This window comes from Budorcas taxicolor, chromosome 21, assembly GCF_023091745.1.
Source record: "Budorcas taxicolor isolate Tak-1 chromosome 21, Takin1.1, whole genome shotgun sequence".
Classification (NCBI taxonomy): Eukaryota; Metazoa; Chordata; class Mammalia; order Artiodactyla; family Bovidae; genus Budorcas; species Budorcas taxicolor.
In genome coordinates, this window is record NC_068930.1 from 7,991,656 (window position 1) to 8,006,717 (window position 15,062).

A 15,062-nucleotide genomic window follows, 5' to 3' on the forward strand; every position below is an offset into this window, starting at 1 on the left:
AGGAAAAGTTAAAATTTTACAAAACCTTCTCCTTCTCCTCCTGCCTCTGTAACTCAGCTTGCCCCTTGTAAAGTCTAGATCACGTAGGTCATGTAATCTCAGAAAGCGGGGCTTGCAATACTAGGAACTGGAGTTTATCTCACTCACGCTTGTCCTGCTCTTTGCAATTGCCCAGCCCCTGCAAACCTGCTTAATCATGCCTGTCCATGTAAAGGACAGGTACCCCCTTGCCCATCTTGACTGCTGTTCCCGCACATGCGAAATCCCTTAGTTTAAACCAGCTTATTAACAGCTAGTGTTGTCCACTGCAGTCTGTCCATAAAAACTCTGTAACCTCTTTGTTCGGGGCTCAGAGCTTGGAGTGTTAACTCCCCTTGGCTGGCTGGCGTAATAAACCTGAGTTCTCCAACTCTCCAAGTGTGATGCTTGGTTTTTCTGCAAGAAACCCACAGCAGCGGGGACAGGGAAGGTGGGAGGCCGTTCTCTCCTTGGGCCCAGGCAGCCGTTGCCTAATGGTTAGTCCACAGACTAAGGAGTTCTGCTTGGTGACACCTGAGGGAAATGTGTTGTGGGCTACCTTTCTTGAAGGCAGTGGGATGATTCGCGCAGATTAAAATGGAGTCCAAGGGCGAGATAGTTATTTCAAGGAAGGGATTAAGGGATGCCGGTCAGCCTAGGCAGTGGAGCCAGAGGCAGCAGAGACAGGACTGGCCTCAGCAGCACCGATTTCCCACCAGAGCAGCCCACACGAATACCTGAGAGTCAGCTCCCCGATGCTAGAAGTAAGCAAGCATAGTCTGAACAAATAATCAGAGGATTTAAGCCTCAGATCCAGATTAATAGTAAAAGCCCCATCAGACTCAGAGCTTCTGCAGAGGGCAGGTCTTCACCGGCAGGAAGCACAGCTGTGTCAACCGCTCCCACACAGATGGACACCACTGTCACTTCTCCGGAGATCTGGGCTGCCACTCAGCCTCCTTCCCCTTCACCTCCCAGTGAGGGACTCTTGACTGGACACTGGCCGCTCCCTGGCGGCCCAGAGCTGCTCCTGCAGCCAGATCCCTTCCTGGCAAGACCCTGTCCTCCCAGCAGGCATGAACAGGACACCGAGTCCAGGAAGAGCTCCAAGGCGTGCGTGGGCAGTTATGCTCGGAAAGGCACCCAAATCAGGAATCTGCTCCTTGGAGGATTTCCTGCCGAGGCTCACTGAGGAAGCATGCGGCCACACAGGAGGCACTTCCTATTTAGGCTATTTCTATTTCTAGAAGGCAGACAAATCTACTTGGCTCTTCCATTAAGAAGTTATTTTCAGTATAGATTTGAAAAACTCAAAGCAAGAAGAAAAGGACATTGGAAGTAGATATGTCAAAACCTGGGACTCGAGGGCCCTCCGGAATGTTCCCTTCTCCTTCTTCTGTCCATGCTGGGCCCAGTGGAGGACAGTGCTCAGCAGCAGGCAGCAGAGCTCAGGGCATCTCACAGAGAGGAGAGGGGTGAGACTCCCTCCGGTGACGTCTGTCCAGGTGCCCCCCAGCCTCATGGTCCTGAAGAATCTTACCAAGCATTCCTGGCCAGAATTATCTGGAAGTTTCCTCACTTCTCTGCTTCCCGGGAGCCCTAACCTCAGCTGACAGGACAGGTTTTTCCACTTTGACTAGTGTGAGGCAGATGGAGGAGGATGTCTAATGACCTGTTTGTCAAACTGGCTCGCCCCGCAGTCCTGGCCCGGGATCTCACTGGCCCTTGCCCTCTCAGCTCACACACTCTGGACCCATCCACACTTTCCAAGCGTTCCTTCCGTATCCAAGGCCAGTAATGCTGACGATGAGAGTATGGTTGTGACGAGCCTTTCTGGGGCACAACTGTGCTGCACAAACCCAGGATAGGCGCCTATAGCCCGCCTGGTACCACATGTATGTTCATGGGCGCTGCAAGGGTTAACCATTCTGAACAAGCATAGGGTGGGCTGCGCAAGTCAAAACAAGTAGAAGTACTAACAAACACACCCGGTACACACACACAAAAGACCACTACCAAAACTCCCAAAGTAAAAAAGTTAGTTGTTTTTTTTTTTTAACTAATTCTTATTAAAGTTTGGATCTTTTCCTATAATGGTAAGATTATTTCCAAAGCACGCTACCTTCCAAGGATTTTTAAAGGGTGATTTTATTCCAACATTGAGAATAACTTGAGTATATCACTGCTCCTCTTTCTGACAGTTTTCCTCAGGCAGTGCTGAGAATTATGTCTGCAAGGATCTTTCCTGGGGTGAAGTTGGTGGACTGGGGAGGCAGGACTCCCCTGGGGAGAAGGGGGGGCAGAAAACTCATCCAATAGGGACAGAACTAAGAGGGTAAGCCCTGTGAGAGGCACAGCTGCAGACTCCTGAAGCCAAATATTGCCCCATTTAATTCAGAAAGAAGTGAATGAGAGAGAGGCCAGTTAAAGCAAAATTTAACCTTGGAAGTCAGCACCCAGTGATGTAGGAGGTATGCAGGTTGGATCCTAATCACAAAATTTCTGTACTTAGACAACAATTTTTTAAGTAAATTGCAATATTATTCTCCTGGCTGCAAAAGTAATGCAAAACAAGAACAAAAGAACACATGCTCATTGTAGAAAACATAAGCTCTACAGATAAGTAAAAGCTATAATCCCTGAGGACTGTACTACTCTTTGAGTGTCACCTGCCCCCAGGCTGTGGTCTTGGTGCACATATTTCTGGTTTGCGAGAATGAAATCCAACATGCAATGTTTTAAAATAGGGTCCCCAGAGCTCTGAGTTCAAGGCAAAGATCATTTTATCAGTGAGATTCACCACTCCCATCCCTCCACGACGGCCCATCGAAGCGACCCCACTGCTAGCTGTTGGGGGGCTGGGGCTTCCTGTCAAGGTTCACAGGAGAAAAGGGCTCTGCTGGATGCTTGTGAAAGTCACTCGGTCTTGTCCGACTCTTCGCAACCCCATGAACTATAGACCATGGAATACTCCAGGCCAGAACACTGGAGTGGGTAGCCTTTCCTTTCTCCAGGGGAATCTTCTGAACCCAGGGATCGAACCCAGGTCTCCTGCATTGCAGGTGGATTCTTTACCAGCTGAACCACAAGGGAAGCCCTGCTGGCTGCTTGCTACTGCTGCTAAGTTGGTTCAGTCGTGTCTGACCCTGTGCGACCCCAGAGATGGTAGCCCACCAGGCTCCGCCATCCCTGGGATTCTCCAGGCAAGAACACTGGAGTGGGTTGCCATTTCCTTCTCCAGTGCAGAAAAGTGAAAAGTGAAAGAAGTTGCCCAGTAGTGTCCGACTCTTTGCAACCCCATGGACTGCAGCCTACCAGGCTCCTCCGTCCATGGGATTTTCCAGGCAAGAGTACTGGAGTGGGGTGCCATTGCCTTCTCCATGCTGGCTGCTTAAATAAATATAAATATATGAATAAGATATATTTTTTAAAGAATTGAGCCCACTACCCCCTATTGTGGTAGATGGAATGACAGACACCAATTTTTACCCTCTGCCTACATCCACAGCCTGGCAGCAGCCTCCTCATGGAGGCAGCTCTTCACTTGGGCTTCTTTATGTGACTTGTTTCGGCCAAGGGTGGAGCATGGTGGCAACAGCCTGTCAGTCTGAGCCAAAGCCTTAACAGACTCTGCTTGCTTCTACGTTCACTGCTTGCACCTCTGCAATCGGCAGGGAAGAAGGCACCACGCCAGCCTGCTGGGCTCTGAGATGAGCCATGCGGAGCAGAGCCGCAGACTACAGGGTGCAGCAGAGCCCCAGGACTCCCATGGGTTAGTGGGCCAGGAATAAGCGCTGACGGTATATCCGACTGAGATTCTGTCTGTCTGGATCCGGGTTCAGAGATGTTGAGCCACTCAGCTGAGGTAACCCAGAACTAAAAACTGGCCTAATGAGCCCCGCAGGCAGGCTCTTGAGCCCTCCTCACACTGAGTGAGTCCCAGGAGTGCCTCCTCACCCCTTCTCACTCAATAAGAGGAAACACAGATTTAGCCACCAGTGGGGCTCTAAGCAAGACAGGCACGAGGGTGTGCATCACTCCAGCACACACGGAATTAGTGGCTCCTTATCCAGAATCGAAGGTAACGGGTTCTGCATTCCCAGCTTCCACACAAGTCCCCATGGTGACACTGTCCTCCTCCGGACCCAGCAAGAAAGGAAACAGTGTCCTCCACTGTCCTCAGTCCCTGCCCTCAGTCAGCGTCTCCCGTCATGGTCCTCAGTCCCTGCCCTCAGTCCCTGCCCTCAGTCAGCGTCCCCCGTCACAGTCCTCAGTCAGCATCCTCAGTCCCTGCCCTCAGTCCCTGCCCTCAGGCCAGCTGAGTGGTAGAGGAAGAGGCCAGGAGGGGCCCCATGCCTGACTGCCAAGCCACGTAAGCAGCCTGCTGCCAGCGGGACAGGGCACATTTCTTCCCCATGGGTCCTGGGGCAGGGCCTCCACACAGCTCCTCACCTGCCTGCCATTATGGAACCTTTTGACTCTTGGAGAATGGGCACGCTTTTGTCCTTCATAATTTCCACAACGCTGAGCCATAGGACAGAATTTTCCAGTGTATTTCATGTCACTTTGCTCTCTTTTTCCACTCTATGGCTTACATGTCTTGTTTGCTGCATAAACACATCCCTCAGCACCTGGGTTCACAAGGCCTGGGTACCCCCCTGCAGGCACCCCCCAGTGTAGGCATGAGACCAGCACCAGGACAGGCTGCACAATTCCCAACAGGGTGGTCAAACCTTGCGCGTGTCCCGAGGCCCATCCAGACTGGGGCGTCGTGGAGCCCTGAGATTCCACTGGCAAACCAGGCCCTGAGAAGAGAAGACTTTTCTGAGCCTGCTCTGTGCTGCCCAGAGATCACAGTGGTCGTGGAGGGGGAACCACGGCAGTCAGGGAGGGGGGACCACGGCGGTCAGAGATGGGGGACCACGGCGGTTGGGGACGGGGGACCACAGTGGTCGGGGAGGGGGGACCAGCCCTAGGAGTGGCACACAGTTCAGACCCAGACCTCAAGTGAGAGAAAGAGGGGCTGGGAGTATCAACCTTTGGCCTCGTGGTGCACACAAACACTTTCTGGACATCACCCACCTCAGGCCCCGAGGCAAAGCTGGTTCCTGTCTGTCCCAGGTCTCCAGGACCTCTGTGAGTCAATTAGATCCCTGTGCGCCTTGGAAAAGCCAAGGTCTCAGCCTTGCCACTTCGTTGGTGGATGGTTGGCATGGCCTGGGAGCCTGTTAGAGATGCCTGTTAGAGACAGGGGTGTCCCACACCCGGGGGATGAGAATCTACAGCTCACCAAGGTCCTCAGGGGACTGGAGTATACACCGCACTGTGAGAAAAGCTGTGCCAACATGCTGGGCCGAATCATCCAGACCAGGTGCTTCTCACCCCCAGCTGCACATCAGGATCATGACGTGGGAAGGCAAGAACTTTTCAAAACTCCCACGCCTGTTCCTCCCCACAGGACGCCGCTCCAGGGGGCTGGGCGGGCAGGTCCAGGCTCTGCCCAGCGTTTCTGGGGCCAGGGTAGAGACGCGCTCGCTCAGACCACCAACTTGTGCCCGGGATGAGGACGGGGCAGAGTCCCTGCTGGGGCTTTCTCAGATGACACAGTCAGCCATCCAACGAGCCACAAAGGGACCCAACGTCCCTGCCCCAGCCGCATTCCTCAAGATTGCTGAGGGGAGAAGATGGGACACTGAAGGACTGCTGAGGGAGCCTGGAGAAAATCTCTACCCCAATCAGGACTAGCACGCCACAGACAGGGGACCTTGATCTCACAGTAGTAAGGCAGGGCCTTCCTAACAAGCAAATGAAAAAATTCAAACATCTGAAAAACACACACACGCGCACACTCAAACACTCTGGGAACATTTAGTGGTGGACAATGTCAAGAAGCAAATTCTTTTCTCATTTCATTATCTAATTTATGTGTTAAAAAACCCTTGCAGAAACATCACCTTAGTCAGACGTTGGGCATTTTCAATGGAGAAAAATTACTCCAGTAACTGAACATAATGTCTGCGGAGTCAGGTACTACACTGAATCACTAACTTGACGGAGGTGCAAACATACAGGTCTTCTCAAAGCCCGCAGGACGGCCTACACTTTGAGGATTGAGGGTTAAGGAAGGTTCAGATGGCAGTTCTGCACATTCCAAGTTGTTGACACTGACCAAGTTTCTACATCTCTCTTTCTCTCACGTTCCTCGGGCATAAAATGGGGATAAAAGTACCATTTATAAGTTGCTGTGAGCATTAAATTTCCTAAGGCACTGAAACCAGTGCCTGGTATGTACTTAGGGTTTAACAAATATTTATTGTAAACAATATCAATAATATACTATTGAGGATTAAAGTGACGCATCTCTGGTGGACAACCCAGCAATACGTAAAGAGGCTTAAAAATCTTCAAACCTAATTGTCCTGCTTCTGTAGATCAATCTCAAAGAAATAATCTCAAAACCATGTATAAAAAGGTGGACATGGAATGATTTAGGTCTGAGTCAGCAGCTAAAAGAAACCCAAATGCCCCAAAACATCCAGAAGGAGAGTAAGAATTAGGTCAATCATTTCACACATTTTTCTACTTCTTTTTTCTTTTTTCAATTTTTGTGTAATAAACACGTAGTAGCTTTATATTGAGAACACAAAACCAAATCCCCATTTCAAAAAATCCTCTTAACCAGCACGAAATGATGCCTTGATTCTTAAGATCCACGTACATTTTAAATCCACGTAAATTTTGTCCCATGACATCTTCAATGTGTAGAATTTAAATGAGACTCCCACAATATGTTTTATAATGAAAAACTGCACAACTCATCAAATAACTGGCACTTTACATGTTTTGGTTGAGAACCCCTGGTTTGTGCACACAGCATGCAAAGCGGATGCCACCAGCCCTGCCCGTACCGTTCTCCTGGGTCTCCATGGCGCGTCCTGGACACACAGCTGACCCTGCTGGCCCCACACACCAGTACATGCTGGGCGGTAGCCGAGACATTCCAGCCATCAACCCTCGGGGTAGCTGCTCTCCCAAGTCAGTTCCGCCGTGGTCACACCTGCCGCTGCTGCTGCCCGAGGGGTGGACTAGGTCATGGCTTAGAGTCCAGGGTGGAACATATCACAGACCCGCCGTCATGGCTGAGCAGAAAACTGTCTTCTCCTGGTGGTGAAAAAGCATCAAGTCAGAAGGCTTTTCTTAACTATCAAGCCCCTTCCCAAACCCTTGCACAAACACTTGTATTTACAAGGCAGTGGCAATGTGCACTGGTCATCTCCCTCCCCCGTTTTTGCAACACTTCTCTTTACATTCCATCTCTCGGCCACAGCGGGTCAGATGTGGGCAGTGGAGACACGGAGCTCTGCCACCACTCCTGGCAGCTGGGCTTCTGTCTGCCTGAGAAGAGTTCAGAAACCCCAGGCAATCGCAGAACACCTACTGTAAAGGGCGCAATCACTGTTATATCAACACGCACTCACTGTCACCAGCAAGGCAACACCAAGACAGTGAAATGAAGTTCCTGCCCTCGGGGTTTTCACCCTCCAGTTGAGGTGGGGCAGACGCACATAAACAGAGCCAAGGCTTCCCTTTGCCCAGAACAGACCGTTCCAGAAGCCTGGAGCTGGGCACATAATGACAAAGCGGTAAGCAGGCAACAGTCCCAAAGAGAAGGGTCTGGAAGGCGCTGGCTATGAAGCCAAGTGAGAGTGAGTCCTGGGGGGTGGCGGAAAGGAGCCCCCATGTTCCACCAGTCCCCATCACCCCTGGGGGTATCTGGCAATGTCCGGAGGCATGTTTGGTTGTCACAATGCAGGATGGGAGTGCTTACAGGCATTTAGCGGGTAGCAGCCCGGAGGGGCACCGCTGAACATCCTGCAACACACAGGGCAGCCATCCACAGCTGAGGAGTACCCTGAGAAATTCTGAGTTGGATTAAGACACATCTCCTAAGACCAAGGAGTCTGTGATGAGGCAAGACGCTGCTCTCACATGCGGGGCTCCCACTGAGCTTGGGGTCCCTGACACGATGGCCCAGCCTGCTGATTAAATGACCAGAAGCACCTAGAGGGCAAGACCCAGGCCCAGCTCTGCAGGACCTCGGGTGAGCTGCACGGTGGGAAGGGATGACCACCTGAAACGCATGTGTCCCGCTCAGCATTCCCATGGAGTCTATAGTGCAGACATAAAAAGCATGGTGTCCTTAGCAGCTGTTCTCTGAGACAGACAACTCGAAATGGAGGGTGATGGTAAAGCCCCCCCACACAGAAAAATAAACAAGGTAATATATATGATGCCTAAGACAATATCGTCTGTTAAAAACAGACATGTACCCTCCTCCCCAGGCAACCCTTCAGCATTGCTGTGAGATTTCTACCAAGGTCAAGTTTCTGAAGTCGCTTTTCACAGGACTGGAGATGGTTCTTCCTTGCAACCATAATAATGGGAGAACTGGGAAGCCAGCAGGGTCCCCTGCCTGCCCTCTGATTAACAAGCTCAGAAGGAGACTTCTCTGGCAGCCCAGCAGTTAAGACTCCATGCTTCCAATGCAGGGGGCATGGGTTCAACCCCTGGTTGGGGAACTTAGACCCCACATGCTACGTGGCCGAAAATTAAAAAAAAAAAAAAGCTCAGAAAATCGAGGGCCAACCCACTGTTTCCCCAGTAAACAGGTTCTAGAAGGTAGGCACTGAACAAGCTGTGGAACAAGGCTGTGAGAGCACCGGAGTTCTCTCATCTCAGGGCCTGAAAAATCAGGCCCTGGCCCAGGTGATCTGTATTCTTACAAGCAGGGAGAGGTGGGGCTGGGAAAGCCCCAACCAGAGGGCTTGCCCTGAGGCCTCTGTGTGCCTGTATCTTCTTGAGTTAAAGAGCAAAATGTTCAGAGAAACCATGACTGGTGAAATCTATGTTTGAAGTTTGGGAGCCTGAAAAGTCCAAGAAGGAAAGAAGGGACACAATTTAGAAGACAATCAAAGCTTTATAAATTGCAAAACCTGATCAGGAAAATCAACTTGAGAGGTGACAGGGAGAAGCAGCAAAGCAGAATCTCTGTTCTAAAACAGAAGCTCTGAATCACACAGCAGTGTCAGAAACCAAAGTGTCCAGCTGTTACCCGCTTTTAAGCGCCTCTCAAAATCAGCTACCAACTATACCCAACAACACCTCAAAAATCCAAAAGCTAGATGTTTCTTCTGAATCAGAAATATCTATCGTATAATGTTTTTAAGTTAAAAACGTCTTAAGAATATTTTAGGCCAATCCTCGCCCAGCCATTTTGTTCCCCTTTTTATTTTCAGTTTCCTTTTGAAAATCATTTTACCAATGGAGGATTTTGCGACTGGAGCAATTTTTCAATTGTAACTTGGTTTCTGGTTTAGACTTTGGGGTAGTAGTCTGAAAATGAAGTAACTCAAGTTTTGCCCTGTATTTGCCCTCTAACGGATCTTAGCTTCTTCCTGCTTCTTTTGGGTTCAGATCAATGAAACAAATAATGGTTTCAAGTTACATGTTTTCTTTTCATTATAGTATGTATATCCTAAAGAGGGCTTCAAGAAGTGTCCTGCAATAATAATTATTTTAATAATTTTAAAAATCTCATCAAAGATGAAAAAGGAAAAAGGAACCTGATATTCCTTCTACAAATATTTGTATTGGGTCCTTTTCATAGGGAGTGAGCTTCAACAGTTAATGAAACTTACCGTTGGTGAGGAAGACACTGTTAAGTACTTGCTACAAACTTTCTGCCACTGAAAGAATGTCCTGACTCTACTCACTTGTCGTTTTAGGAAGTTTGAACAGGGCCGTCAGTGCCAAAGAGCAGGAAGACACTTGCAAGTGAAGCATGTTAGAAACATACTTATCATCCAGCTCTTTTTTTTAATCAAAAGCCTAGTTGAGATGGTTGGCACATCTCTTAGACAACATTTTGGCACTGTTGACATCCCTTGACGAATTTTGGCTTGCCTACGAAACGTGTTTAATGTATTTGTGGACATCAAAATATTACAGAGCTACAAGTTGGAGAAATATGTACTTCTCAATCCCAGATGAGAACAGAAGCCCTTCAAGAGCCTAAGCCACGAACAAGCTAAGGCTGTCAATTCACCACTCAGTCTTTCTACTTGTACGCATTTGGTGCCTCCCAGACAGCTCTGGGAGTAAAGGCGAAGCAGTAAGCAAGGCTGGTAGGGTCTCTGACACCTGGAGCAGCAGAAGAGACCTCCAGGAGGAATTAAAGGAGTAATTAAACAGATAAAGTAGGAACACAGACAGTGGTAACTAAAAAGAAGCACACAGACAGATGAGAGAATGAGGCTGGGTTTGGAGAGGGTGACTGGGGTGAGCCAGGGGGTCTCAGATGGCAGAGGCCAGATCAACTGGGGGATAAGAGGGGAAGGAGGTCTTTGGGATTTCATGCCAAGCACAAGAGGAAACTATTGAGGATTCCGAGTAGAGGACTGACTCTCTAATTTACCTTTTTAAACAATAAATTACTCCGGCTATACTCCGGCTCCCAAATAGAGAAAGGGGGAGGGGAGAGCTGCAATTGTAGGAAAGAGATGCTGGTAAGGGAGAAGGGGCTGGACCTGAACATTACCTTTGAGAGGCCGACTCAACAATCCTGGCCAATAACTGAACTCAAGGGATGAGGACACGGGAGGGAAGACAGCTCCCGGGTTTTTATGTCTCAGGCTTTGATCTGAGTACTAGGGCCGCTCCCTGAGGTGTGGAAGCCTGAGGGAGAGGTTTGGCAGGCCCACAAACCTGTAGGGACAAACTGAGTGTGAGGTTTGTATGTTTTCAACTTAATTTTTTATTCTTTTAGGACATTCACAAGGATAATTAAATCAGACCACAAAAGAAGTTGAATGTTAGCATTTTTCAAAATCGTGCGTATTCTAGTTGCCACTTTAAGTGAAGTCGATCAGTCGTGTCTGACTCTGCGACCCCGCGGGCTGTAGCCTACCATGCTCCCCCGTCCATGGGATTCTCCAGGCAAGAATACTGGAGTGGGTTGCCATCTGCCCCTTTAACGCCCAGGGAATCTGGATACAGCGGGAGTGAGTGGCAAACTCTAAAGACAATGCATTTGGTGAAAAGCTCGCTGAAAACGTAACTGCACGCTCCTATTTCCTTACATCTCCGATGCTTATGGGAGAAAAACTCTCCGGCCTCACAAGGTGGACGGGCAGGGGGAGCGGACCGCAGAGATCCCAGAGCCTCGGTCGCCACCGTCCCCATGGGGTCCCCGGCCTTCCCCGGCCGCGATCACACTCATCCCACGCGGAAGGTCGCCCGCAGAGGCCGCCAGGAGAAGGCGGGTTCCATGCCGGACTCGCGGTGGGGGAGACGGCGCCCGGGCGCCCGGCGCCGCCAGGCCGTCCCGGGCCGCGCCCCCGCGCCGCCCCGCACTCGCACACCCCGCGCACACGCGCGCCCGCGCGTCCGCTCCCGCTCGAAGGCAGGGGCTTCTCTAAGGGCGGAGGAACCGTGCGGACGCCTCGGCGCCTCTTCCTTCTGTGGCTTTCGCCCGCTCCCCCGGCCCGGGCGCCGGCCTGCGCCCCCCGAAACCCTCCAGCCCGAGGGCGCGGCGGGAGACGCAGCGCAGTGCGCCGCGGAGGGCGGGGGAGACGCTTCCCGCGCGGGGCCTGGGCGGCGGGGCTGGGACTCCGCGCCGGCGGCGGCGGGGCAGCGCTTACCTGCGGGCGGCGGCGGCGGGCAGGGCCGCGGGCGCCTGGGGCGCGGGCTGCGCGGGGCCGGGCGGACGGCGGCGCTCGGGGCCGGGCCGCCCCTTTGCCCTCCTCCGAGGAGGCTCCGGCCGTGCGCCGGGGGCCGGGCCGGGCCAGACTCACTTCCTCAATCCTGAGCGGGGCGGGCGGCGCGCGGGGCGAGGGGCGGCCTCCGAGAGGCCTCCGCAGAGCGCGCGCGGGAAGCCCCTGCGCTCGCCCGCCGGCTTCCCTCACCGAGACCCCGGAGGCCACGGGGTCCGCAGGCGCGCCCCCAGCGCCGGTCTCCTCCGGGTCTGGGTCCCCTGCCCTCCGGCAGGGCAGTCTCAGCGGCGAGATTGGTCGGTTCTCGGCGCAGCCCAGCTTTCCCTGCCCCTCTGTTCCGCTCAGCAGCGAAATCCTCTGGTGAACTCCGGACTCGTCTATGGAGGCAGTAAATACTCAAAAGACAGGAATATTCGTTTGTGTACAACTTTTTCTACAGCAGACTAGACGTATGAAATGTAACACTTTAATAGTTTTGCAAACCTCAACCCTTCCACCACATGGATTTACTAAATTACGGATACATACAAAGATATCACTGGTGAATCATTTTAAATTGTCTGGGTCTATTTTGGGGGTGGCGGTGGTAGATAAACCTGCTGGAGTGTAGGCAATTTATATTTCAACCTAATAAAAAGATGTACCCACAATTAAGGCCATTATCCAAAGACAGATCATAATGATGTACGTCCATGCGGGCGGGCAGGCTTTAGATTGGGCTCCACGTGCGCATCAGGGAAAGAGAAGACTTCTTCGGAAAAAGCGGATGGTTCTGCACCCTGGCAGGATCTGCGCACCCCAGGTTCCTCCCGTGTACGGCTATGACTGGAACATTCCCAGGGTTTATCCCAAGGCTCAGAGACAAATCGCCAGTATCCTCACTGCCGTTTCATGAAAGCCGGCCAGCAGCAACCAGCTCCCGCCTCCACGACCTCGCAGACACTTAGCGGTCACCATGGACGAGTTCCTTGGGTCCCTGTTCGAAGAGGGGACCACGGGGCAGCTGAGTTTTGCGCCCAAGAGGCTGCCCCGTCGGCTCTCCCGGGCCACACGCCCCTCCAAAAGGGAGGGTGCAGTTCTGCAACCCTGCCTTCACCACCGCGGTTCTAATTCCAATATGCAAAAGGCGGCAGTATGGTCGCTAACGAAAAGTCCCTAATAATTTTCAGGGCGTGGCGTCCACAGTGCAGAGAGAGCCTGGCGATCGCGGCGCGGCGCCCACCCCCACCCCTAGGCGCCCGGTCCTGCCATCTAGCGGGACCGCGAGGAAGTGCGCGCCGGGTGACCGGCGGACCAGGGGGCAGACGCGGCCCACGGAGGTGAGGACAAGCCCGTTTTAAATGAGCTTGCCATCCGCTTAGAAATGTGTCCAAGGTAGAAAGAACTTGCACATGGGTGGCCTGTTTCGAGCTGGCTGTATCCCAGCATTTAACCTTACCCTTGGCATGCGTTACTTACAGGTTTGCGTGAGGCGATTGTTACAGGTCAGTTAAGATTTCTTTATGCTTCTTAACCCCCGCTGACCAACGTCTCATGTTGGAATGCTGGTAAAGAATCCACCTGCAGCGCAGGATTCCTGAGTTCTATCCCTGGATGGGGAAGATCCCCTGGAGAAGGGACCGGCTACCCACTCCAGTGATCTGGCCTGGAGAAAAAGACTCGGACACGACTGAGTCACTTTCACTTTCACTTTCTAAGTTTTATCCTAAGTAGGTAATGGAGGCAGGGAGGGGTTTCCCTGGTGACTCAGACGGTAAAGAATCCGCTTGCAATGCGGGAGACCTGGGTTCCATTGCTGGGTTGGGAAGATCCCCTGGAGAAGGGAGCAGCTACCCACCCCAGTATTCTGGCCTGGAGAATTCCATGGACTGTATAGTCCATGGGGTTGCAAAGAGTTGATCAGGACCAAGCGACTTTCACGGTGGGGTCAATTGGAAGCTACCTCCCTGAGCTACCCTTTCTGCCTTCTGAAGGTGTAGTAGTTTTTTTTCTTTAATTGAAGGATAATTGCTTTACAACATTCAGTTGGGTCCTGCCACACATCAGCATGAATCAGCTGTATACACACATCCCCTCCCTCTTGAACCTCCCTCCAACCTCCCACCCATTCCCACCCCTCTAGGTTGTCACAGACCAAAGGGTCTGAGCTCCCTGCGTCGTATAGCAAATTCCCACTGGCTATTCATTTTACATATGTGAAGTATATGTTTCAATGCTACTCTCTCAATTCTCTCCTTTCCCAGCTGTGTCCACAAGTCTGTTCTCTATGCGTCTCCATTGCTGCCCTACAAACAGCTTCATCAGCACCATACTTTTTGTTGTCCTTCAGTCTCTCAGTCGTGTCTGATTCTTTGTGAGCCCATGGACTGCAGCACAGCAAGCTTTCCTGCCCTTCACCATCTTCCAGAGTCTGCTCAAACTCATGCCCATCGAGTTGGTGATGCCATCCAACCATCTCATCGTCTGTTGTTCCCTTCTCCTCCTGCCTTCAACCTTTCCCAGCATCCTTCCCACCATCCTTCTAGATTTCATATATATGCATTAATATATGATATTTGTTTTTCTCTTTCTGACTTACTTTACTCTGTATAATAGGCCCTCAGTTTCTAGTCACCTCCCTTCGCTGGGTATTTAGTTTCCACTGATATTTCTCCTGGGACACTTAAAAAATGTCCCTTATTATCAAGACACGATAGGAGCAAGAATCAAAAGGGCTCAGCCTGCCATTGGGAGAAGCTTGGGTGTTTCAAAGGGTCCACTTTTAGAGAATGTCCCAACTTACTGTCCCCACCCCAAAAGGCACTGTACACACACATGCACACACACACACCACAGCCACAGTGTATGTCCTCAAAATGGTTCCTGTCGTGGTAATGACAAACAAAGGAATTGCTGTTTTCCTTGAATGTGTTGCTCACATTTTGGTTGGGAAATGGAAGGTTTCTAAATGCATTCAAGCATACACAAGTGCATAAATTAAGATGGATCTTATCCAAGGCATGGTTGAACACGGTGGACCTAACCAAGTACAGAAATATTTTTCATCTAACCTCAGTGTCAATGTACAACTCAGTGATTGAGGCTTACTGGTCTGAAGCCTTAGAAACTCTGGGTAATTTAGACACAAACACAGAGATCCTCATGGAGAAAAGGGACAAACATGAACGCTTGTGCACACAGTTGCAGGACGCAGTGTTTCCCTGAGTCCCCAAGCAACCTTCCCACATTCTGCACACTCACATCCTCATCACTTGGTGATAAAAAGGGACTCGG

The 15,062-nt window shown here is 51.3% G+C and overlaps 1 protein-coding gene across 1 annotated transcript in view; it reads right to left on the bottom strand.

Annotated features, from left to right (window-relative positions):
• The window catches only part of LRRK1 (leucine rich repeat kinase 1), a 134,655-nt gene extending 127,583 nt beyond the window's left edge, over positions 1–7,072 (bottom strand). Inside the window, exons 1-2 of the mRNA XM_052659683.1 lie at positions 6,927–7,072; positions 4,752–4,823 (exon numbers count right to left, since the gene is read on the bottom strand). Of these exons, the coding sequence (XP_052515643.1) occupies positions 4,752–4,823; positions 6,927–7,026 (172 nt within the window). The 5' untranslated portion in view covers positions 7,027–7,072. The remainder of the gene's footprint in view (positions 1–4,751; positions 4,824–6,926) is intronic.
• Positions 7,073–15,062: the final 7,990 nt, after the last annotated feature.